Below are 24,379 nucleotides of genomic sequence, written 5' to 3'. Positions count from 1 at the left end.
CCCACTCGTACATTTGGAAAGGATCAGGATAGGAACCGAGTAATTAACTAATTAAGTAAAGGAAGTAATTGATTCTTACTGATTTTGTAATCCTAAATTGCACTGGATTTTGCAACAAAACTGTACTTTCAATGTATTTTCCCGTATACACGTGACAACAAAATATTCATTGATTACTAAGGTTTGGAATGAAAGTTCACAATAATTCTGTTGCCAGCTAATTTAGAGAAGTCTGGTTTGGGTCTTGGCAACACTGCCTGCATCAGTTTTGACTCGTTAAGAGTCTTGAGGCATTAATGGGACCTTGATGGGGATTTGAAAGTCTGTCTCCAGTTTTACAATATGGAGCAGTTCAACCGAATGTAGGCTGACACCCAGTCGTAGACATGGATGAAAGGCTATTCTGAAGAGGAATCACTTGATCACTTGGCTGACTTTTCTAGTTCTGATTTTGAGTTTTTACAATAGTTGACAAGGAGTGGCTTCCATGTTGAAGTGCCCTCCGTTACTTCCATTTTACTGCAGCAGCTTTATTTCCCTGAAGCCGGAAGACTCTGGGCTTGAGAACCTACCTGCTGGCCTTAATCAGATAAGGCACTTATGATTATGCCAATTGACGCACCTCCAAAGAAATCCCAAATGGTGTGATCACCCTGCCCCTCCCTGGCCTTCCTCCCCAAGCAGAAGTGGCTTTGAGACCTGATAACAAACACTTGCAGGCTTCCTCCTCGTCTCCACCACACCCCAAAGTACACATTTGGGAGGTTTGATTTGATCCAGTTTTCTCCCTGCCTCCAACAGGTTGGGGGGGTGGTGGCAAACAGATGAAGGACATTCAGCTGCTAATCTATGTAAGATTAGTTAACTCAGTATCAATAACGTAGTGACTCATAAAAGTAGACCCAATTTCCTGATTTGTCTGTTTTCCCTCGAATGAGTATCTCACGTGACTGGTCCTGCCCTCCTATTCTGTCAGATAATACAACCTATCATTCATTTATGAGCGAAATGTGATGGATATAACAAAGATGATTACCCCGCCTCCACCCCCCTACCTTCGCGACTTCTACCACTCAGATGTCCCTGTCTCAATCCTACTCATTTTAAGCTCTCCTTTGCTGTCAGTAATCATATCTAACCAGTCACAGGCTGGCAGCAAGGCAACTGAAGAGGTTGTCTCAGAGGGATACAAAACGAATATCAAGGTTTGAGTTGCCAAGAATCATGGAATTCTTTCCCTCAAAAAGTTTGTTTGTTAATGCTGTTATTTTCTCAGCTAACATTTTTCTGATAGAACCTTTTTAAAAAGTCTGAGGTGTTGGGTAATGGGGAGTCACTGATTTTTCCACAGAACTCACGGCTTTTTTTCTCTGACAGGAATGTAGGATTTTGCAGAATTTCTCGTCAGTGCATGCAATTACTACGGCATTGCAATTGAATAGTGTGTTCAATTTGAAGAAGACTTGGGCAGCCGTGTCAAAGTAAGTCATTGTTCAGAAAGAGCCATGTAATTTTTATTTAACAAATATGAGGTAGGAAATTGCAGGTTTGACCTCCAGGTTTACTTGCCCAAGTGATCTTCACACGCTCGGTGCATTAACAGGATTACCAGAGGCGCTACAGTGCAATCGTAACAATTGGCTAATTGGCAGAATCTTTCATTCTTTCACGAAGGAGCGAAGAGTTAATTTGTTTAAGTGGAAAAAGAAAACTGTTTGGCAACTCGAAATATTTAACTATCGTGTTCAAAAACTGATCTGCTGTTGGATGGAACGTAACACAGTTTCCTGTGGATATGCTGTGATGGGGTGATATAAGCCGGAGGTTTGTGTGGGATACGAAAATACAAAGACAACAATTATTTTAATCTCCCAAGAAAGCACTCTATAACACTTTGAAGTGCACACCTGTAGTTTATGTTCGTGTGCCTCAGACCATTTGATCATGGTTGTTTTTTGTAGGCAGCTTGGGAATGAAATCTCTCTTGCTGCAATGAGATTCACCAAAACGACTGCACTCAAGAGCTTTTGCGGCACAATGGCAGTATCCCCATCCCTGGGTTTAAACAATCAGGGTTCAAGTTCTACCTGCCCCAGAGATTGCCAAAACATTTCTGAACAATTTGGCTAAAATAACTATACTTATTGTAAAAATGCTTCACTGCCATTCACTGTCTGTATTACTTGCTTATTTGTCAGGTTCCTTATCAGCTGTTTGTTATCTTGACTCTATTCTGTCAAGAGTAATGTGTCTCATTCCCTTGACTAGGAGCAGTAAGACAACATTTGAAGACCTTTCAAATAATGAAGAAGATAACTTTATAGCAAGTAGAGAGCTGCTAATGGAGGTAAGGTGTTGCACTTGGCGCAGTGTGACTATATTCAGGGCATGATCAATAGTTTCCAGTAAAATATCTGCAATGAACTCAGTTGGTGACTGAATGCTTACAGATTCTGTCAATCAATACTGCAACAGGAATATGTGTATTGCAGTCCAGGTGGTCTGGCTTGGCTCAAGTCTTCCAAGATTGTTTTGCCATGATTCTTACAATTGCTGATGATATTGCAGTTAACGTTTTAATCAACATCTAATGTGGTTATGCTGCAGTGATGCAGCCTTCATAGATTATCTTTCTCTGTGTTCATTATCTTGGAAATTTGAACTGAAGCAATGTCTAAAGTGCGATATCTGCCAATTTCTTTTTCATTTGCTTTGTACACTTCAAGGGCCTTGTAATTAATAAAAGCCAAGGCAAAACATTAAGAGATTTAACTGGTTCTCATAAGTGTTTTTACTCAATTACCATGTCTTCCTTTTATTGTTCTCCGCAGTAAGAACTATTTGCTGCGTAGGAATGGAGAGATATTCATATCTCTTTGTTCGTTCAGTATTTCAGACATCAACTATCTAGTTTTACTAGCGTGGACGAAAACTGACAAGTTTCTAGCCATTCCTCCTCACTCCTTTTATCATGCTCTTTGTCCACTCATTTTGCTCCTGAATTTGATAAAAGAACAAAATAATTGGTCAGATATAAATATTTTGGTGCCACTATACCAAACTAGTTGTCCAGCTCAGAAAATATTCAAAGTTTTCTTATTCTCTAAATCATTCTTAGATGGAATTGAAGCATTTTTAAGCTGGTATTTGAAGAGGGAGAAATGCAGTAATCATGCTCGCATGTTGTCAGTTTGACAGACACTCCATGTTTCAAACTGCTCAATGTTCCAGTTGCAGTGAACTATCTTTTTACATTGCTTTCCAGATGTTTGCCCCAGAATTTCTACTGCCCTGCTGTCACACTTTGTTTATTGTGTGTTGTGATTGGTGCACTGTGCAGAATTTCAACATATTTTTCTGATCTAGATTGAATCTAAAAGTAGGTTTGCTTTTGTAATCAAAAATGTGTGCTCTGCATGATGATTGTTTTTGTGGTGCAAAATTCTGTAAGTATACAGGGGAAAATGTGAGTTCATGATTGGACAGTTGTATAACTTCCATAAAGCTTTCTCCCAGATTATGCGGTGAATGACAGTGCATGGTTTGCTAATCTTGCAGCATCTTACACAAATGTGCTTTGGCAATGGTGCAGGGCACCGCAATAGTTCTTGCTGTGAGTACATTAATGTTCAAGACACAAAAGCTCCAACTATGAACAGCAGGTTCACAGATGACACAAGAATTGGAGCGGTAGTCAGTAGCAAAATGCCTTAGTTTCTCTGCACACATTGTTCCAGCTGTGGCTCAACTAATGTTATTTACAGTTCCGTCATTACTTCTTTGCTCTCATATTCAGGCAAGTATCCAATGTTTTATCAACTTATCCACAGGTCCTCCTGCTTTCAAGAATATGTTTATGCACACACCAAGGTCCTTCTGATCCTCTGTCATCCAGACCCAAAACATCAACTTCCCTGCTCCTCTGATGCTGCCTGGCCTGCTGTGTTCATCCAGCTCCACATCTTATTATCTCATTGAACATATATTGTCCTGACTTATTAGACTCCCAAAATGCTTCACCTCACACTTTTCTGGATTGAATTCTATTTGCCTCTGTTCAAGCCTACTAACCAGCCCATATGTGTAACCCGAGAGACTAAGGCTTTTTGCTGTTTACAACCGTCCAATTCTTGTGTCATCTGTGAACCGGCTGTTCATACTTGGAGCTTTCGTGTCTTCAACATTAATGTACGCACAGTAAGAAATATTACTGTACCCTCTGGCATGCTGCTGGATGAAAGCATCAAGTTGCCGAAAAGCCCCTCAAAAATCGCATTTACTTCCTGCCACAAACCCAATATTGGTTCCAATTTGCCAATTCCGATAGATCTCCTAGGCTGTTAGGTTCTTAACCAACCCACCGTCTGAGACCATTAAATTTTTTCTTTGGGTAAGAGAGGTGTCTATGAAAAGACATTGAGAAGAATTATATTCTTGAGTTTAGAAAAAAATGACGTTTAAACTTGTTGAGACAAAGTTTTGGAGATCTGGTGAGGTAAATTGTTTTTATCTTCAAGCGAAATTGCACATTACGTAGAAAATTTCCAATCTCCAAATGATGAGGTTACACAAGTTTGGTTTCCAGTTCACAGATCAGGGATCAAACGTTGAACTTGCCTGGCCTTTATAGATCTAACTATGCATTCCACTGTGTAACTGTCTAAAATTTTGAGTCCTAAATTTTGATTCTAAATAGATTTAGTTGTATGATCAAGGGAATAAATAAGACATGGAGTAGTAATTTTGAGAAATAGGACAATGAGTTCACAATGGATTAAACAAATTCACTCTCTTTTTCTAGGATATCGTTCAGGGAATTGTGCCGTCCCTGGGAACTTTCTTAACAGAATTTTCAGCGCTGGATTCGGCTTTCCCGAATTGCCATTCAGTAAGTCTCTCTTACAAGATTTGGATTCCTTATTTGCTGATGAGTGCTATTATTATGGTTTCATTGCAAGCTGCTTGTAGATGAGAACCAAAGCAATAAAAAAACAAATGAGTTTGATTAATAATCCCAACCAGAATAATTTGATCCTTTGTACTGTGAATCAAACAATTTGTAAACAATGGAACATGCAAATCACTTTGCAGTTAATTGAATATGGGTTTAGTTTTCCAAAAGGTTGGATAAATTGCACATCATTTTTATTCTGTACAGGTAAATTGGTTACCTGGATGTCACTGCCTATTGAGCAGTTGAACAGCTGAGAATGTCTTCAGCTTGGTACTGATCTACTTGACTGGAGCAAAGGGCTCTATGTAGTGTCCAAGATATGACCTGGTGGTATGATAGATCATTTGTGATTGGCCTTTGACGATTTACTAAAATGGAACCAAGTTTACAGAGCTTGTATTTCACTTCTGATCTTTTAAATTTCATGATCTTGTAGGACTGTTTGACCTTTGTACATTTGAACTAATTTTCTTTGTCCTTGTCTATCTCTTACAGAATGGCTTGATCAACTTTGACAAGAGACAAAAAGTTAGTACTGAAAATTGCACTGTGCAAAATGTTTGGAATTGTATGAAAGGGGAGAAGCATGCCTTTCAATCTTGTGCTGCTTTATTTGCTTGATGCGGGTGTAGCGGGGGTCTACAACTGCATCCTAAATGTATATGGTCACTAATAAATCCAATAAAGAATTCAGGAGATGCTTTGTGGCTCAGAGCAGCCAGATTGCAGAAGCTGCTGCTACCAGGACTCGTTGAGAGGATGAGCACAGATGTATTTGAGAGAAAGTTAGATGTCAGAAAGGACACAACGGCATATTTAGAGTTTGAAGCAAGGTGGGAGAGGTGTAAAGATCAGCATGGAGCAGTTCAGCCAAATGGCCTGTTTTTGCCCTGCTAATGTGCTGCAATTTGCCTTTGAGCAGTCACAGCCACGTACAGGATATGCCAGGTGTTATGTGAATGAGGATGTTGTTCAATTAATCTCAGTGCCATGGAAGCTATTTCATTATTGAAGACACTGGGTAAACAATCTCTCCATATTAGTCAGTATTTTCCTTTAGATGAGAGGCATCATTTCGTCATGGGATGCCAGAAATTGAGGGAGTACAACTGTTTGGATTCTCACTGACTGGGCACTATTTTTTACTCCATATTTCTGAATTTGGTAATACCAAATTCTCAAACATCCCTGTTGTCACGGCTACTGTTGAGGGTGTCATCAAATCCCTATAGTGTGGAAACAGGCCCTGCGGCCCAACAAGTTCATAGGGCCACTCTGAAGAGGGTCCCACCCAGACCCATTCCCCATGTCTAAATCACTGAACCCCAAAATATCCCTGGGCACTACGGGCAATTTAGCATGGGCAATCCACCTATCTTGCACATCTTTGGACCTTGGGAGGAAACCAGAGCACCCCAAGGAAACCCACTCAGATTGTATTTTCACCTTGTACTGCAACATTCAGCAGGCAACCTGAGAATATTAATTTGAGTGGAATTTGACCTTATGGCAAACAATGAAATTTTGCTTCCAGAGCTGTAACTTGAGGTCCCTATGAATAGAATAAGTTCCGATCAGAAGCAGCTGATGCTGAATTTGCCAAACTGGGCCATGTGATGTAAAATCAGCTGGGTGTTAAAATAGGCATCCAACGCTGTGTGACTCCAATTCACCAGCTCGGAATGTAATCTGTCAAATGGCCCGCCATTTGTAGTAGCTGATGTGGATGTAGTGAAGTGTTTCTTTTCACTGACCTGTTGACAACTGGCACGCACTTTACAAGTTGGCAGTAACATGTTGTCAGAGTTTGACTTAGAAAGGTCTGCCCCTTTTTACATGTGAAATTGTGACAAGATTCAACCAAGAAGCCACTGTGGTTGAAAGAAAATAGTCCAGTAACTTCGAGCTGCTCATGGTCCATTCAATTTCATGGTGGTGCAAATTTGAAAAATTAACTGAACATTTTCACCGTCTGTCTTGGTATCAGTTACTATAGATCAGCCACTTATTTTGTACTTGGCAGACTTCCTTTTGCTTGGATGAACGATCTTTCATAACATTTCTTGTCTTCACCCTAAATCAGCTTATGGTTCTTAAGTGAATCATTTTTTAAAAATAATCCATCTTTGAAGCGCTGTTTTGGGAATTAGTGTCCTGAAACCATCCTGGATAATCTGTACAGAAATTTATCCTTGAAAAGTCACATTTGTGTCATTTATTTCCAAAGCAGAAATATTTTTGTGACATGATGTACTGTGCACTTTGAATAAAGTTATCGATGCTGTTCAAAATACCACGGACTCGGATTTAGCAGGAGCAATTATAGCAGTTTAAACTTGCCTTAACAGCTCATTATTTATTTGTGTTCTTTCAGGAATATGAAATAATTTTGAGTATCAAATCCCTGCAGTTTGCTTGCTCATCTTACACCCTTCGTCCAAACGAGAATTTTCTAGACTTGTTCTTTATGCAACAATACTTAAGTGAGGATAGCGAGTACGTAACTGGTATTGTAGGAGTGTGCAGGTAAAACAGTTAAGGGTTGTGTGTGAAATCTTCTCTAGTTATAATTGCTGTTTAATGCTAGTGAGCTGCCAGTTTACTTACTGTCTTCCTTTTCCTTGGTTTCAAAGTTTTGACAATGAATTCTGACCTATGAGGATAAAGCCAGTTGCTCAATGAATCAATTCTGTTGTAGTGCATCAAAATGCGTTTCAAAGGTATATAATAGTGCAGAATATACTACCACTAAGCCAATGATTGCAGGAAAATGCAAAAAACTTGATGAGTGACCAATTTTAGCAACATGTCCAAGAGCTCCTGTTCTGGGTGCACCTACAAATCCAGATGTAAATTGTACCAGTTTTGAGAAATGTTTCTTTTCCTTCCAATTTCTTTTCAAATACATAATCCTATTACTAACATAAAATAAACAATAACCCTACACAATTGGTCAGCATTTTAAAGTATCTTTCAATGGCTGCCTAAAAACATCATTCCCTCATCTCGAAATAGCCACAGTATATTTTTAATAATGCAACCAAAAATAATCTCCAACTGAAAAACAAAACACTTTGCCATTCCTGGACCAGAGTTGATTAAAGAACCAGATTATATATCACTGAAACTATTTTTTAGTTTTGACAGAGCAGGCTTTGTAATAATTACATTGTTTGAAAACAGTTTGCTTCTTCATAAATTGGTGGGCAGAAGTTATTATTTAAAATGTACCTGATGTAGCAATTTACATTCCTGCTTTGAAAATCAAAGCTCACTATTAAGCCCATCCTCAGGCTATGGATGACCATGTGCAGCAAGCACCTGGCATTATCGTCAATTCCATCAGTGGCACAGTCAGTATTGGGCCAACTTCAAACCTGGTATTTATTTATAACAGTAATTACAAAATGTTACCGAAATTCACTTTGCATGGATCATAAGTTATATTTAAAGTTCTTTTGGATCTCTCGGATAGTTTGGTTGATTTTCGGACAGTTTGTCTGAAAATATCAGCAACAGAAAGTCTGGTCAAGAGATATACTCGTAATTTTACTACCTCCAAGATGTGGCATGTGGTGTTTTAGTCACCGGAAGTGACTGATTCATGACTAACTTTCATTGCTTGACATTGTCTGTACATTCACATGACAGTGTGGATGAGGCCCAGAGAAACTCCTGTATAACTTTACAACCTATTGTATCACCTTCGGCACTGGAAGTTTGATTCTCATGTTTTCCAGTTAACTTTTTTCAAGCCCAGTCCTCGTTAATTTTTTCTGTACCTGCTGTAGAAGTTCAAGTATTTTGTTCAATTCCACGTGTTCTGCAAAAAGACTGAGGGGGTTATCGTCTTGGTAAAAAATTACGCAAAGGAACTGCAGATGCTGGGAATCAAAAACACAAAGAGAAATTGCTGTAAACAATCAGCAGGTCTGGCAGCATCTGTGGAAAGAAAGCAGAGTTATCTTGCGGGTCTGATGACATTTCTTCAGAACTCTTATTGTCTTGATCTGCTGTTCATAAAGCAGAAAAGATCGATGTGCCTACAGTGAAAACTTTTGTCGCTCATTACTCTAAGTAATGTTCAGTGTCCTCCTGCCTGAAAACACGTGCCTTTTGCAAACAAAATTATCATTCTGCAATTTCAAATCTATGTAAATGATTGATTTTGCCACAAAAAATAAGAATATTGAACAAAAGCATCTGATTCTTTTTGAATGAATCTTGTCTGAAAATGTTTATTTGCCACCCTGCAGCTCCTCTGAACTCGAGAAACCGCCAAAGCCCAAAAAGAGTGTGTTTAAACACCTCAGCTGGTAAGTATCCCATGTTAAGCACCGCAAATATCTCATTATTTCCTTTATTATTGGGATGAATGGACAGAAAGGTAATTACATCTGTTCCTTGACACATAGAGACATTTGATGTGTGGTCATTATTGCTTCATTGGAGTGAGATTTTTTAATAACTGTTCGAGTAATTTGAGATGATGCAAGGAGTGGTGCTGTTATTCTCACCTCGTGCATGTGTCTAGTGTAGACTGATTGATAGAGATTCTTTGCTATGACCATGAGTGTAGAATGTGGACCTGTGATGAGCTTGGTATTGCCTAGCGATTCTCATTTATTCAGAGAAGTTTCTGCACCATGGCTAAATTTCACCGGAATAAATTTGTTTATGAGAGACAAGTAAGCAAAAAAGGTCTTACAGTGAATTAAATTGGCATATTTGTGGGCCTGTATAATGAAAACTAGCAATGTTTAACAATTTTGAGTGAAAAATCAGATTTGTGTTCTACTTTGTGGGTCAGCAGGCAGCAGAAATATCTTCTGTTGAAAAATTATCAGCCATGCTTCTCACATTTGAAGCTCCACCTCAAAATTACTATCTCAATGGAGTCAAGTTAGGTAAAGGAAAAGCACATGAGATCTAGGCGTTCTTGTACATCAGTCAATGAAAGCAAGCATGCAGGTACAGCAGGTAGTGAAGAAAGCTAATAGCATGCTGGCCTTCATAACAAGAGGAATTGAGTGTAGGAGCAAAGAGGTCCTTCTGCAGCTGTAGAGGGTCCTGGTGAGACCGCACCTGGAGTATTGTGTGCAGTTTTGGTCTCCCAATTTGACGAAGGACATTCTTGCTATTGAGGGAGTGCAGCATAGGTTCACAAGGTCAATTCCCAGAATGGCGGGACCATCATATGTTGAAAGATTGGAGCGACTGGACTTGGAGACTTGAGTTTAGAAGGATGAGAGGGGATCTGATTGAGACGTAAAAGATTATTAAGGGATTGGACACTCTGGAGGCAGGGAGCATGTTTCCGCTGATGGGTGAGTCCAGGACCAGAGGACACAGTTTAAAAATGAGGGGAAGGCCCTTTAGAACAGAGTTGAGGAAAAACTTCTTCACCCAGAGAGTGGTGGATATATGGAATGCTCTGCCCCAGAAGGCAGTGGAGGCCAACTCTCTGGATGCTTTCAAGAAAGAGATAAACAGAGCTCTTAAAGATAGTGGAATCAAGGGTTATGGGGATAAGGCAGGAACAGGATACTGATTGTGGATGATCAGCCATGATCATAATGAATGGTGGTGCTGGCTCGAAGGGCTGAATGGCCTACTCCAGCACCTATTGTCTATTGTCTATAAAACTCAAATCTCTTTCCATGTAGGTGACATGAAAGTATGTGTTTGTGTTGTTGTGCATACATGTGTAAAGACTTCAAAGTTATTGTTTTTGATAATTTTCCTGAGTTGGGGATATTATCTTATATTTCTGTTCAATAGGTAAGGACTGACCAGAACTCAGCAAAGTCAGATTTTCCACCACCTCCCCATGTCGAGTTTCAGAGAAGCAAAAACATGCCTTGTTGCTGTGTTGTGCCTTGCAGTGATCTGGACTGTGACATGTGACTATTGTTATATAGAAACCAAGAAAGAGAAGGGAAACACTTATTCACTTCCTAGGATATCTTCTCTTTACATGAGTGTGGATGTTACATGGATGTGATTTAGGCTTCCGTGGCTTAATTGTGATTCTCGAAGTGCAGGCAATCAACATTGCGGCATTATTGTGCAATCTCACATTTCAGCAGCCATCTGCTCTTGCTCCCTGTACTATTTAATGCCTAATATACCAACAATCGGGATTTTCTGTGTGGGAATTTTTTTATCATGCCATCTGCTGTACTTCTTTTGGGAGTTTTGGAAAATTTTCGATGTTAATCATGCAATATAAATGCAAATTGCTGAATAGAAATCCTAACGTTTGCAGTACCAATATACTGAAGGCCAAATTCAGAGTACACTGTCCTACCTTACTAAGTGTTGTATACAGTTTTCTATCAATTATCAATGGTGTTACTTTGTTTTACGTTTTATTTTTAATAAACTGCGGCTTTCAGGATGAAATTACATACACATTAGCATGTGGCCAGGTTGGGGGAAATTTTCCACCCTGTGGGTATTCAAATCCACATTTTGCCTTTCATGAGATTGAGGTTGGTAGTAGGTTGAACAAACACTGCAAAAAGCCCAGATTCTTGTGCCATTGGAATATGCAAACATTGTAACCTATTCATATACTCCCTAACTATTAGACAATGTAACGGTGTTCAATACTAGTAATGCGAGCTCTTGGTATGAGTGTGCCACTATTAACTTCTCACAGGTCAAATGTGGCGAACATCAAACTCCTGGTACTCACATCATCAATATACCTTCATTCTAGTTTAATTTTTTTAAACAGTTTCTCTAGAATGCAATGACATTTTCATGTTTGTTGTGTCCCCTTTCCCTTGTGCAGCCTGTTTTCAAAGAGAGGTGTTAAAATACACAACACTCAAACTAAAAGCTCTGAGCAGCGAGCATCCCTTCAGAATGAGGATTCAGACGACAGCATTACCGCAGCCAGCATTTTATCCGATTCCAGCCACTTGGAAATGGAAGAGCCGAGCACTTCGCAAAAAGCGCCGGAAAAGGTGAGACAGTGAGGCACTCATCACGTAAAATATGTTGTTCTTGGAGACTCTGGTTTGTCTAATAATGTCGAGACCCTTTTTTTCTTCTTTCTTTCCTTCCTTTCTTCTGCCTTCCTGCCGTCTATTATCCTGACTACACTTTGGCAGTCAAGAGGATACAAGGGTACTCAGTGATACCGTCCCAGCCACTGGAGCTAGATGGCTGCCTAGCCAATCTCCTTCGCCTTTCTTTTAAGAGCTATTAGCCGAATAGCCATTTTGATGTTTCAGCCAGACTGAAATCCTTAATGTGAATGCCGTTCCACCAAGCATCTTCATAACTGGCTGCAGCCAGCAATTTTCCATCCCAGGTCCCACTTGCCAAAGTTGGGTTACTTGCTTTCAGAACGAAGGCAAGACAGCTGTGCAATTCCCAGCAAAATTCAACCTTTGTGCTGGTTACTGAAGCATTTGATTCCAGAAAAGGTATTATTCGCTCACGAAGTGAGAGCTGATTTTATTTGGTTTTTTTTTGAGTTGTGCTGTTGGCTTTGTTTTGCTTAGATATTTTATATGATTTTATACTAATAGCCAAAATATTTCGTCTTTAATTATTCACAGCATGTTTAATTTCTACACAGTAAATTTTAGTGCATGGGGTACATCTGTCGCAGCTTGAAGCGCACTGCCCACAAAAACAGTATTTGGAGTATGTTGGATAGGTCTTGATCCAGCAATTGCAACAAAGTAATGTAGCTCTCTGCATGGAGTCCTCGTGACTGCACGTTTTGTTTTTCTTCAATATTTGGGCTTTGAGCTGATGATTAGTGCATTCTCTGCTGAAGACCATTGTATCTTGGGAGATTATCAAAGTTGTGTTATGGTTATTGTTTACAGAATATGTCTAGGACTTGTCCCAGGGATATTTTCATAATGTATTCCCCTAAGAATTGGGCTAAGTATTATTAGGTCCCATTTAGGTGTTTTGGAGTGGTATTTCTTTGTTTCAAAATACCCTCTTCCTTTTTATGGATTCTCCTGTTTAGTGTTGTGACTCCCTGTATGTTAATCATAAACTGAGAGCTGCAGTGACTTGGATGATTTCACTTCTGGTTTCTTTAGTTCTCTGCTGTATGGTTTGCTGTTGCTGTCTGTCTTTCTTTCTGCCAGTGGTGCTGTGCCGCACACATTCTGACCTGCACAATGCACTGGTTGGCCCATTCGCAGTCACCCGCACTTCATAAATGTGTGTTTTAACTTCAAACAGTGTAGTTGTATTCAAGATTTTGGTGCGTAGCAGGGTGAAGTGGGCAAATAAATATTTATGTAAGCATGTTCACATACTGAGTGCAAACTGAAACCCCAAAGGGTTTATCTGACAAACTTAGAATTGAAGCACCAGTTTACATGGTCAAGTGAAATGACCACAATGTTATTGTGCTGAGGGAAACTAATTAGTAATTTATGGGCATGCTAAGTACTGAATTGTTGATGTTGACTGAACAGCTAGTAAACACAAGCGGGAGTATAATTCCTCAGAAGTGATCTTTACTGGTAGAGGAAAGAACTGCAAGTTAAATATTTCACAAGACAGCAACAACCAAGAATTCATGTGCAACTTCATGTTCTTACAATTAAGCTGTCCTGCACAGAATGCCTTCACCTTTATGGGCAGCAGGAGAGCATATTTTGTGTCATAATAAATATAACTGGAAAGGGGGAAGTATCTAATATGCAACAATTGACAAACGTTTTCTTAAATAAAATAATTATTCCACAGTCATTAAAATCCGTGGATACTGCCTCCTGTGGAGGTTTATCCAACAGTGGTGCACCAGCAAAATCAAATTATGACAAAGCCAAGTCTGGTAGGCGTGCGGGTTTGGGCAGCTGCTGGTGTGCAACACGTCGGAGGGACAACCACCAGAATGAGAAAAGCTGCCTCATCCGAGTCCGATTAGAGGAGGACAGAGCACAAGAATTCAAAACTATTTTGGTAAGTCCCTGGACTGGTTGCTCTCGTCATGCTCGGTCCAAATAATTGCCATTGCTCCCTGCCAGTATCGCAAGAGGAATTTTTATCCCAATTATTTGTTGCGATGCAGTCATATTCAGTGTGTATTTTCCACATTGCTGAAGCCTTTTTTGCTCTATGAGAGTGCTTTGACCATCATTTTGATCCTGTTTTGTAATGCAGTAGCAATGTTTAGGTTTTAGGCCTGAACACATTTTCCTTGCATTTCTCCTTTAAGTGTACATGGCAAGGTGCAGCGCTCTGTTGCCCCATTTTGGGGACTGGCTGATAACTATTGAAGAGGAAATATCACAAATTAACACGCACCATTAACTGTACAATAAATCAGCAAGGAGGTACCAGATCTTCAGTTAGCTGACCACAGGCACTTTGGTCCATCTGTAAGCCAATCGAGTAATACTAACAGAGATATTGAATATTTCTTTCCTGGCTTTGGCTCATGTGAAATTTAAAAGGCTGGTGCATGGAAGAAAGCACATCAAAAATGGGTTGGAGAAGAACATAGAACATTACAGCACAGTACAGGCCCTTCGGCCTTCGATGTTGTGCCGACCTGTCATACCAATCTGAAGCCAATCTAACCTACACTATTCCATGTACGTCCATATGCTTGTCCAATGACGACTTAAATGTACCTAAAGTTGGTGAATCTACTACCGTTGCAGGCAAAGCGTTCCAATAGCAAGAGTGCAATCCAAAACAGAATAATTGCCTATTGGCTAGTTCAGGGAAGTCGAAGGAATATTGGCCAAATTAGAAGGCACATAGGTTGTTTTGTTTGATCATGCATTTTCCTTGACAGGATCAGTCGTACTCTGATTGTGCCTCCACAGAGGTCAGTGTGATGTGTGGAAATTGCTTCTAGTGTTTAAATATTGTTAACAAACAGCGCCTCTTTACTCTGGTGAAGAGAACATTTGTTAGCTTGTCAGTGAGTTGGAGATGGGGCAGAACCAGCCTAAGATCTGAGGCAGAATTTGGATAAGCAAATGGCAAACAGCTTGTTTAAATTGAACATCTATGAAACACAGAAAACAAAATTCTCAACCAAAATGACGAAAATGTCTCCTGCTGAATGTGCAACAAATTGTTGCCAACTAATACAGTCATGAGAGGCCAACTAGAAAATCGTGGAATGTTATCACAAAGCAAAACAAAAACTTGACTTATTGTGTCTGTGTTAAATCTCAGTGAGAAGTAGCCTAATTCGCCACCCACCTCCCCCACCACAACCACCATTGCCCTTTTTAGCCCTGCCCTGCAAATTTTGCTCCATGCAATTATTCAGTTGTCTTTAGAAAGTTATTTAATCTGCTTTAACCACCTATTCGTACATTGCGGTTTGGAAAAAGCAGGATTCTTTTTTGTTTTTGCTTTTTCTCCCCACCAATGACCTTAGATTTTGACCTTGGTACATAGTGTCAGAAGGACCAGTAAACAGTTTCCCTCATTTACTTTAGTTAGCCTGAGCAAATGACTGTTCTTCATGATTCTATGTTCTAATCCTTACCCAATTTTGAGTCTATACCGCCACTGCCCATTTCATTCCACAGGCTTCAATTTTGCTTGCACACTTGTGTGGCACTTCTTCGAACATAATTTAGAAAATCCAATTTATCACCAATGAATCACTAAAATTAGTGATTAATCATTTAAAGTCTGAGCATACAGAGTGGAAAAGGTATTGGTTATTCAAAAAAGATCACTTTTGGGGATGTTAGTTAATGTAAAATAACAAGGTGTCGAGCTGGATGAACAGAGCAAGCCAAGCAGCATCAGAGGAGCAGGAAGGCTGACGTTTCGGGCCTAGACCCTTCCTTAGAAAGATAATGTAGTTCATCTAATCTCTAGTTGTGTAATATTTGACTCTACCACTTATAGAATTGTCGAGACGTACCGAACAAAATATCCCCCCAAACCTTTCCTATTTATGTACTTATTCAAATGTCTTTTAAACATTGTAATTGTGTCTACATCTGCCACTTGCTCAGGAATTTAATTCCACTACATTTTTTGGATTTTTCAGATTTGCTATCCATTAATATATTTAATATGATCTTTGCTTTTGACTGGGTGGCAAAAGTAGTTTTTTTAGCCATGAACTATAGCAAAATTAAAGTAGAATTAAGTGTGAGTTTACTCAACCAGAAAACATTGCAGTTCTCCAGAAGAAACAGAAAATTTACTGGTGCATTTCATCTTCCAGGTCATTGCTCAAACTTGAGCTGAGAAAAGCATTCTCCAAATATAACAGAGAATTAAACAAAAGCAGACAATTGCCCAAAAAACTGGTCTTCTCAATATCCTGCCTATCAAATATTATTCCTGTACAGTCACATTATGATTAAATATTTGCACTGTCTTCAAATCACAAATTGCTAACTGTTTCAAACTGTTAAAGCAATTTTATGAATAATTTATATGAATAAGCATAACATTAGGAAATGTCAGACTTCACAAACAACATTGAGCCATTTGCTGTAATGACAATAAATGTTAAAAGCAGGCAAATTGTATGGGGGTAACAAAGTGGGAAGCTGGATGAACACAGCAGGCCAAGCAGCAGAGCATCTCAGGAGCACACAGTCTGGCCTTTCAGGCCTAGACCCTTTTCTGATGAAGGGTCTAGGCCTGAAACATCAGCTTTTGTGCTCCAAAGATGCTTCTTGACCTGCTGTGTTCATCCAGCTCCACACTTTGTTATCTTGGATTCTCCAGCATCTGCAGTTCCCATTATCTCTGATACAATTTTAACCTCATTGTGAAGCCTCTTCCAGGGATACCTAACCTGAAGAAGTTACCCTCCTCTCTCCGGAAAAACCTCAGTGGATCTTTCTCCCACTGCAACTCTCTTGTAATCTCTTCAGCCTTGAAACAAAGCTTTTCTGTTGAAGGATCTGTGCCCGAAACATCAGCTTTTGTGCTCCTGAGATGCTGCTTGGCCTGCTGTGTTCATCCAGCTCCACATTTTGTTATCTTGGACTCTCCAGCATCTGCAGTTCCCATTATGTCAAATGGTATGGGGGTTTTGGGTGGGAGGGGATGGAAGTGGATTATTTAAATTATGAATTTCGTCATTAGTTACTTGTTTCAAACTGTGTGTATAGGTAAACTTGATCACTGGGCTCTGTTTCCATTCAAATTCCAACCTTTACTGTTCACAGTAACTGTGTTATGGAGCATCGAATGCAGATTTTACAATAACTGTCCTACCAGATATTATTTCATTAATGTAACTTTTACAGCTTACAGTGTAATGTCCCAATTAGTTTTCTGGGTGAAAGCAGCAATATTTATAAGCCCTTTGGAAATTGAGGCATTATATATTTCATTTGGTGTGTGTGTCTAATGCATTAATGAAAAGTGAATGTTGTTTTAATTAGGTGACTAATCAAGATCGTGTATCTGAAGTTGTCAACAAAGCCATGACCGCGCTCAAATTTGAACCCGAGCGTCCTCAGGAATTTGATCTAGCACAGATCATTGAATCAAATAAAGGTGAGCAGTGGAAATTGCTTCAATTTAAGTTAAATCTATTTCTGAACAGCATAACCACTGCAAGGGAATTGATATTTTCTTTTGATTTCACCAAAAAGCTGCAGATATCTAAATTTGTATCATTGAACATACCCAAGCATGTTCAGCAGGATTCAACTCTGAGGAATGTAAAGCCAATAAACAACTAATACCTGCACCTAATAAAAGCAAATTATTTCATCAGATTGCCCTAAAGCCAAATCAGAACAAAGAACCACAAATGCTGGAAATCAGAAACTGCTGGAAAAGAACAGCAGCAGTAGCAGCACATGTAGAGAGAAGTCAGGGGTAGTGTTTAGAGTCCAGTAGCCCTTTTGTAAAACTACCTAAAGCCATATTGAGTGAAGGATGTACATCGGGATTTGGGTGTGGCATTAAATCCTGAATTATTCGCATTGTTAGCACATTGTTCTGCTTTGTTCATTCTTATTTTAACTGGTTATTCCAAAATAAATGTTTCCTGTTGCTGAAATTAATCTGTTCTTCCCCTCTTTTTGGCCCGTGGCTGAGAGACCAGAAACATGGTTGGGGTCACTGCTGTCAAGTTGCTAATCTGTCGCAACCCTCCCCCAACCATTTCCTGGTGAAAAGTAGAAACGAGGTCTCATGGGTTTAATTCTGCTGTGGTGTAAAACTTGCCATCCAGGCTGTGTTAAGCAGAATGCCTTATGAAAATGAAAGGTCCCAATGCCTTTGCAGCATGCTATCCCTGTCAGATTTCACAGAAAAGAAAAATCAGTTCCCTGGACGTAAGTCTCACTGACAAAGCTGGAATTTATTCTGCATCCATCATAGCCCTCAGAAAATGGCCATTCACTGGATCACTAACTCGTGTTTGATTTAGGTGCCCTCAGTGGTGTTAGTTTCATGATTCCAACACAATGCTGAAGGAGAGGATAGCTTTTCTCAGTGTTTTCGCATTGATCACACTGCACCTTTTTGTGTTTGATGCTGGTATCAGCAGAAGTGACCATGTAGCTGCTGGGTCATTCGTGAATCAATTGGGGTTTTGCGTTGTTCTGTAGTAAGGAAAATCTGACATCTTTACCTGGGCTACTGTATGCTGACTCTTCACAGCCTCATATGTGGCCTAATAAAGCCACTCAATTGTACAAACTGTCATGAAGAAGGCATGTGCCATCGGACAGTGAGAGGTTTGAAATGGATTTTAGTCTTGACCAACAATGCTCATCCTGAGAATGGGTCTCAGATATAATGGTTTTCAGTTATTGAGTTTACCTAATTTGGTATAACTCCAAGATTTTCTCTTGTGTTTTGTAATACGTTCTGAATCCTTGCAGTACATTTGTTCTGTTCCTCCCAGCCATTGATATTTCCGTATCCAGGAAGCAGTTGGACCTGTGCACAATTAATATGATGAAAACACGTGTGAATAATAATGTGCTTTCCCTCTGCTTTTTCAGTGCTCATACTTCCGGCCGATGCCATCCTGTATTATGCAATGAACAAGAAAGTGAATCATGACTTCATCCTGAGATTCACTGAAAGAAGATCTTCATGTCTATGCAAGTTTTAGCTGTAAGGAACATAATGTTTCATGGGACTCTGTTGGATCTAAAATCTCTGCTCAGTACCAAAAACCCTGCAATATATGAATAAATTACTTTGGCAGTGTTCTACTTTAAATTATTGGACAATTTGGAGAGAGTGACTTGACTTCAGACAATTGCTTAACATTAACTTTTGAGTCCAGTGCTTGTTTGTCCTTTTCAAACATCTTGCACATCAGCTATTTTTTCTGGAATGCTGGAGAATTGAACCCTGCCACCGGTCTTCTATGAACATCACAGTCATGTATCAATTGGTTGGATGAGAAAAAGAATCGTTTACGTATCAATCTTGTTGACCAATTGTGATTGAATTTGCTTGGGTTCCTCAATGGTTGTTTGGTTAAAAAGCAAACCAGCCATTTGTTCAGCCAATGGCAGGATGATGAATACTTCAACTGAAGTGTTTGGTTTGGCCTTTAAACTCTTCAGCACTCCATTCCTGCCTTCAATATTTTTATTTCTCCAGTGGTTTAAACTAATTTGGACAGAATGCCATTGACATGCCTTCAACAAAGGGTAACTACCAGAAATAATAGAGTTGTTTATTACTGCCAGTCATATTGCACTTGTTTGAGACCTTAACTGTTTTTACTTAATGTTCAATTTTACAACAATTTAACATAAAATTATTGTGTCATAGTGGGACATATGAGTGAGACTGTGTGAGTGAGAGTCAGAGTAAGCGATGTGTGAGTGAGACTGTGAGTGTGTGTAAGAGTGAGACTGTGAAGTTAGAGTAAGACTGTACGTGTGAGTGAGACTGAATGACAGTCAGTGTGAGACTGTGTGAGTGATACTGAGAGTTTCTGTGTGAGTGGGTGTGAGAGAGTGGGACTGTATGAAGTCAGAGTGAGACTGTGAGTGAGAGCATGTGTGCGAGTGAGACTGTGAGAGAGAGAGTCAGAGTTAGATTGAGAGAGAGAGAGAGAGACTAGGGATTTGTATGTGAATGAAACCGTGCATTTGTGAGAGTGAGACCATATGTGTGACTAAGAACATGTGTGAGTGAGAGAGTCTGAGTGGGACTGTGTGTGAGTGGGTCTGTGGGTGAGTGAGTGAGTCTGTGTGTCAGTGAGTCAGAGTGAGACTGAGAGAGAGAGAGTAGGAATTTGTATGTGAATGAGACCATGCATTTGTGAGAGTGAAAACATGTGTGTGACTAAGAACATGTGTGTGAGTGAAAGAGTCTGAGTGGGCCCGTGTGTGAGTGGGCCCGTGTGTGAGTGGGCCCGTGTGTGAGTGAGTCAGAGTGAGACTGAGAGAGAAAGAGTAGGAATTTGTATGTGAATGAGACCGTGCATTTGTGAGAGTGAGGCCATGTGTGTGAATAAGAATGTGTGTGTGAGAGAGTCTGAGAGAGACTGTGTGTGAGTGAGACTGTGTTAGTGAGACTGCGAGTGATCCGATGTGAGTGTGACTGTGAGTGAGAGTTTGAGTGACACAGTGAGATTAATTGAGAATGTATGATTGAGTGTGAGACTGAATATTAGTCAGACTGAATAAGATTGTGTGAGAATGTATGAGTGAGAGAGCATGTGTAATTGAGTGAGTTTGAACAAGACCATGTGTGATTGAGACTGTGAACTCAGAGTGAGATTGTGTATGAGTGAGACTGTGTGAGTGTGAGAGGCAAGGTGTGTGAGAGTGAAATCGTGGGAAGTCAGAGTGATACTGTGTGTTTGAACCTCCAAGTAAGACCGTGTGAGGGTGAGACTGTGTGCGAGTGAGTCTATGTACGGGTGAGACTGCATGCGAGTGAGACAGCGTTATGAGTGAGACTGTGTGTGTGAGACTATGTACGGGTGAGACTGCGTGCGAGTGAGACTGTGCGCAGGTGAGACTCTGTGTGAGTGAGTCTCTGTGTGGGTGAGACTGTGCACTCAAATGAGACTGGCTAAGAGTGTCAGAGACAGCCTGTGTGAGTGAGACTGAGTTGGTGCGTGAGAGTCAAAATTGGGCATGTGTGTTATTGAGCCTGAGTTTGTGCATGTGACACAATGTGAGTGTCTGTGTGGGAGGGAGTCAAATTACATGTGTGAGACTGTGTGAAGTGAGAATGAGACTGTATGTGTGAGACTGAGACCATGTGTGTGAGTGAAAAAGTCAGAGTGAGACTGTGTATGCGTGTGACTGAAGCTGCAAAGTCAGCGTGATACTGTATGAGTGAGAGCGTGTGAGATTAGATTGGATTCCCTACAGTGTGGAAACAGGACCTTTGACCCCACAAGTCCACACTGCCCCTTGAAGCATCCCACCCAGACCCATCCCCCTACAACCCACACACTCCCAAACACTACGGGCAATTTAGCGTGGCCGATCCACCTCACCTGCACATCTTTGGACTGTGGGAGGAAACCGGAGCACCCAGAGGAAACCCACGCAGACACGGGAAGAATGTACAAACTCCACACAGACACTCACCGGAGGCTGGAATCGAACCCGGGTCCCTGGCGCTGTGAGGCTGCAGTGCTAAACACTGAGACACCATGCCACCCTTGAGATTGTGCTTGTGATACTGTGTGAGACTGAGTGTGAATGAGACTGTTTGAGAGTGTGAGGGAAGGGAGTCAGTCCATGTGTGTGAATGAGTCCATACTTGTGAGTGAAACTGAGTGTGAGTGAGGCTGCGTGAAGTGTGAGTCAGACTGACTGAGTGTGTGTGTGAGCGACTATAACAGGCTGAGTGAGAAATTGTGTGTGTAAGTGTGAGACTGCGAATGAAACTGTCAGAGTGTAAGAGTGAGGGAGTGTGTGTATGAGAGGATATATGAGAGTAAAGTGCAAGCCATCTCAGGGGAAAAAAAAACTAACAAACTAACCATTTATCCAGACCATTAGGTGGGATGATGAGTACTTCAGCTGGTTTGTTTGGCTCGGCCTTTAAAGTCTCCAGCCAACCTTTTGTTTCCAGAGGCTTTAACTAATTCTGCATTAAAAACCCATTGATGTTTTTTAACTCACTGCAACTGCAAGAAATAACAGCACTGTTTATTATTGCCAGTGGTATTGCACTTGTTTGAGACTTTAATTAATGCTCAGCTTTATAATGAATTTATTTTGAATGGTTATATTGTGAGATGTGCGTGCGTGTGTAAGAGAATATATATTTGTAAAGTGCAAACCATTTTGGGGATAAAAGGTATTTAAAAGATGTACAGGGGACCAGATCACCTCAGACATGAATACTGTAAGACACTTGTTGTTCCTAGTTTATCTGCTCATGTTCCATTACTCAGACCTGTCATTGTTTCAAGTGGGTCTCATTGGTTAACAGCCAATTTGAAACTCATTCATTGACCTTTTCATCTTCATGCAATCACATCTCACGTGCAGGACAGCGTTGGTTATGTATATTCACTTTTCAAATGGATCCAAAACAAAAATCCATTCAAAGTAGCAAAATATCAGGAATTTTTAACAGTATTTGAGTCTCTGTCAAATTCACATTTGCACGATGTATAAATTAACACCAGGAACAACAAGCACTTTAACATTTCTGGCATTCCTTTCTTCCACAGGCAATGTTCGAGCCTCCTTCCCAATGTGAATCAATGAGCTCTGGTGAGGAAGGGCTTTAGAGAGCTCACTGCCCTGATTTTTGAGAGGTCATATGTATTTTATTTCCTTCTCCTCCTGTAAATCGCTTGGTGCTCGACATAGGATTCACTAATTAGACATTTACACATAACCACTTTAAAATTAAAATGGTTCACCGTCGAGGCTATGCCAACAATACCAGCCACAGGTAGAAGAGAAAATCATCTGAGTTCTTTGTCTAAGTTTGTTTCTAAAAATAGTGTTCAGTAAATGTTTTCAATGTTCTTACATTTGTTTTAAATTAAAAAACTTAAATTGCAATTTTTTGTTTCATTCTTTTGAAGTAGAAGACAAATTCTAGGCTGAGGGAGTATACTTCATCTCTAATTAGTGCTGCTTCACTAAATATAACCTCCTATCAGCAATTTGTGTTGAGAGCTCACCTCCACGAACCATGTATCTGGGGCAATTGATAGTCATAATCCTAGAGAGCAAGGCAGGTACCTTGGCATCACACAGGAAATCTCTATTGGGGGGGCAGCTGATGGACAAACTGGTTGAACAAATAATGGCTCTGCCAGGATTGGAACAGTTTGTTTGCAATACGTGGGAAAGGTGCCTCCATTAAAAATGGCCTCTGACATCCGTCTACTCACTTGCATCACTGACCCCATGCCATTTGTAAAATGCAAGCCTCAGTGCAAAGGCCACATTGGTCTTGATGCACTTTCAAAGAATTTCTGTGCAAGACTGTTGAATAATGGTGTTTGCAGTGACTGTCACATCAGCGCTGTGGGGCAACTCGTGCTGGCACAAGCATTGGTGGGACAGATAAAAGAGTTAGCTCCAGGAATAGTGGCTGTACTGTTGTAGTTTTCCTCATCTTTGGATTCTGGGGAAGTATCTGGAAAACTGCCAATGTGACACCCCTATTCAAAAAGAGAGGGAGGCAAAAGGCAGGTAACTTTAGGCCAAACATTTAATGTTGAAAAGGTGTTGGGATCAATCATTAAGGAAATAATAACAGTGCATTTGGAAAGCAATAATCTAATTAAACAGAGTCATCATGACTCCATGAAAGAGAAATCATGTCTGACTATTAGTTTTTTGAAGAATGCTGAACCAGAGCAGTTAGGGGGGAACCAGTACATGTGTTATATTTGGAATTCGAGCAGGCGTTCATCAAGGTACCTCACAAAAGGTTAAGCCTTACAGTAAAAACCATGGTGTTGGAGGTGATAAGTTGACATGGATGGAGAATTGGCTAACAGCCAGGAAGCAGTGAGCAGGGATTAGAGGTTCTTTTCCAACTTGGTGACCTGCGACCAGTGGAGTTTCACAGGGATCAGTACTTGGACGGCAACTGTTTACAACAAATATAAATAACTTGGGGTAATGAAGTGTAAGTACCTGGGCCGAATTTGCAGAAAATGTAAAAAAAAAGTAGAAAAGTGGGTTGTGAGAGATGTACACACATTTCACATTGAAATATTGATATCTGAATAGACAAAAAGCAAATGCAGTATAATGTGGGAAAATGCAAAGTTGTTAATTTTGGAAGGAAGAACAAAAGAGTTGTTTTATTCAAATGGAGAAAAAAAAGCAGAAATCTGCAATAAAGGCAGTTGAGGTCCTTGTGCACAAAACACAGGAAGTTGGCACACAGATGCAGCAGATAAACACGAAGACGAATCGAATATTGGCCCTTGTCTTACATTCCAACCACTTAAAATGAGGGAGTTGTGCTGGTGGGATACATTTGGACTATGTCAGCAGTTTTTCCTCCCTTATT

The 24,379-nt window shown here is 40.2% G+C and overlaps 1 protein-coding gene across 1 annotated transcript in view; it reads left to right on the top strand.

Moving 5' to 3' along the window:
• Positions 1 to 11,816, top strand: part of LOC132209878 (ral guanine nucleotide dissociation stimulator-like 1) — a 60,405-nt gene extending 48,589 nt beyond the window's left edge. The window contains exons 18-23 of the mRNA XM_059647703.1: positions 1,378 to 1,481; positions 2,269 to 2,347; positions 4,802 to 4,888; positions 5,450 to 5,482; positions 9,211 to 9,270; positions 11,754 to 11,816. Coding sequence (XP_059503686.1) covers positions 1,378 to 1,481; positions 2,269 to 2,347; positions 4,802 to 4,888; positions 5,450 to 5,482; positions 9,211 to 9,219 — 312 coding nt within the window. The 3' untranslated portion in view covers positions 9,220 to 9,270; positions 11,754 to 11,816. The remainder of the gene's footprint in view (positions 1 to 1,377; positions 1,482 to 2,268; positions 2,348 to 4,801; positions 4,889 to 5,449; positions 5,483 to 9,210; positions 9,271 to 11,753) is intronic.
• Positions 11,817 to 24,379: the final 12,563 nt, after the last annotated feature.

Source organism: Stegostoma tigrinum, chromosome 8 (assembly GCF_030684315.1).
Source record: "Stegostoma tigrinum isolate sSteTig4 chromosome 8, sSteTig4.hap1, whole genome shotgun sequence".
Lineage (NCBI taxonomy): Eukaryota > Metazoa > Chordata > Chondrichthyes > Orectolobiformes > Stegostomatidae > Stegostoma > Stegostoma tigrinum.
The sequence above is the reverse complement of the archived record's forward strand: the minus strand, read 5'-3'. Positions and strand labels throughout refer to the sequence as shown.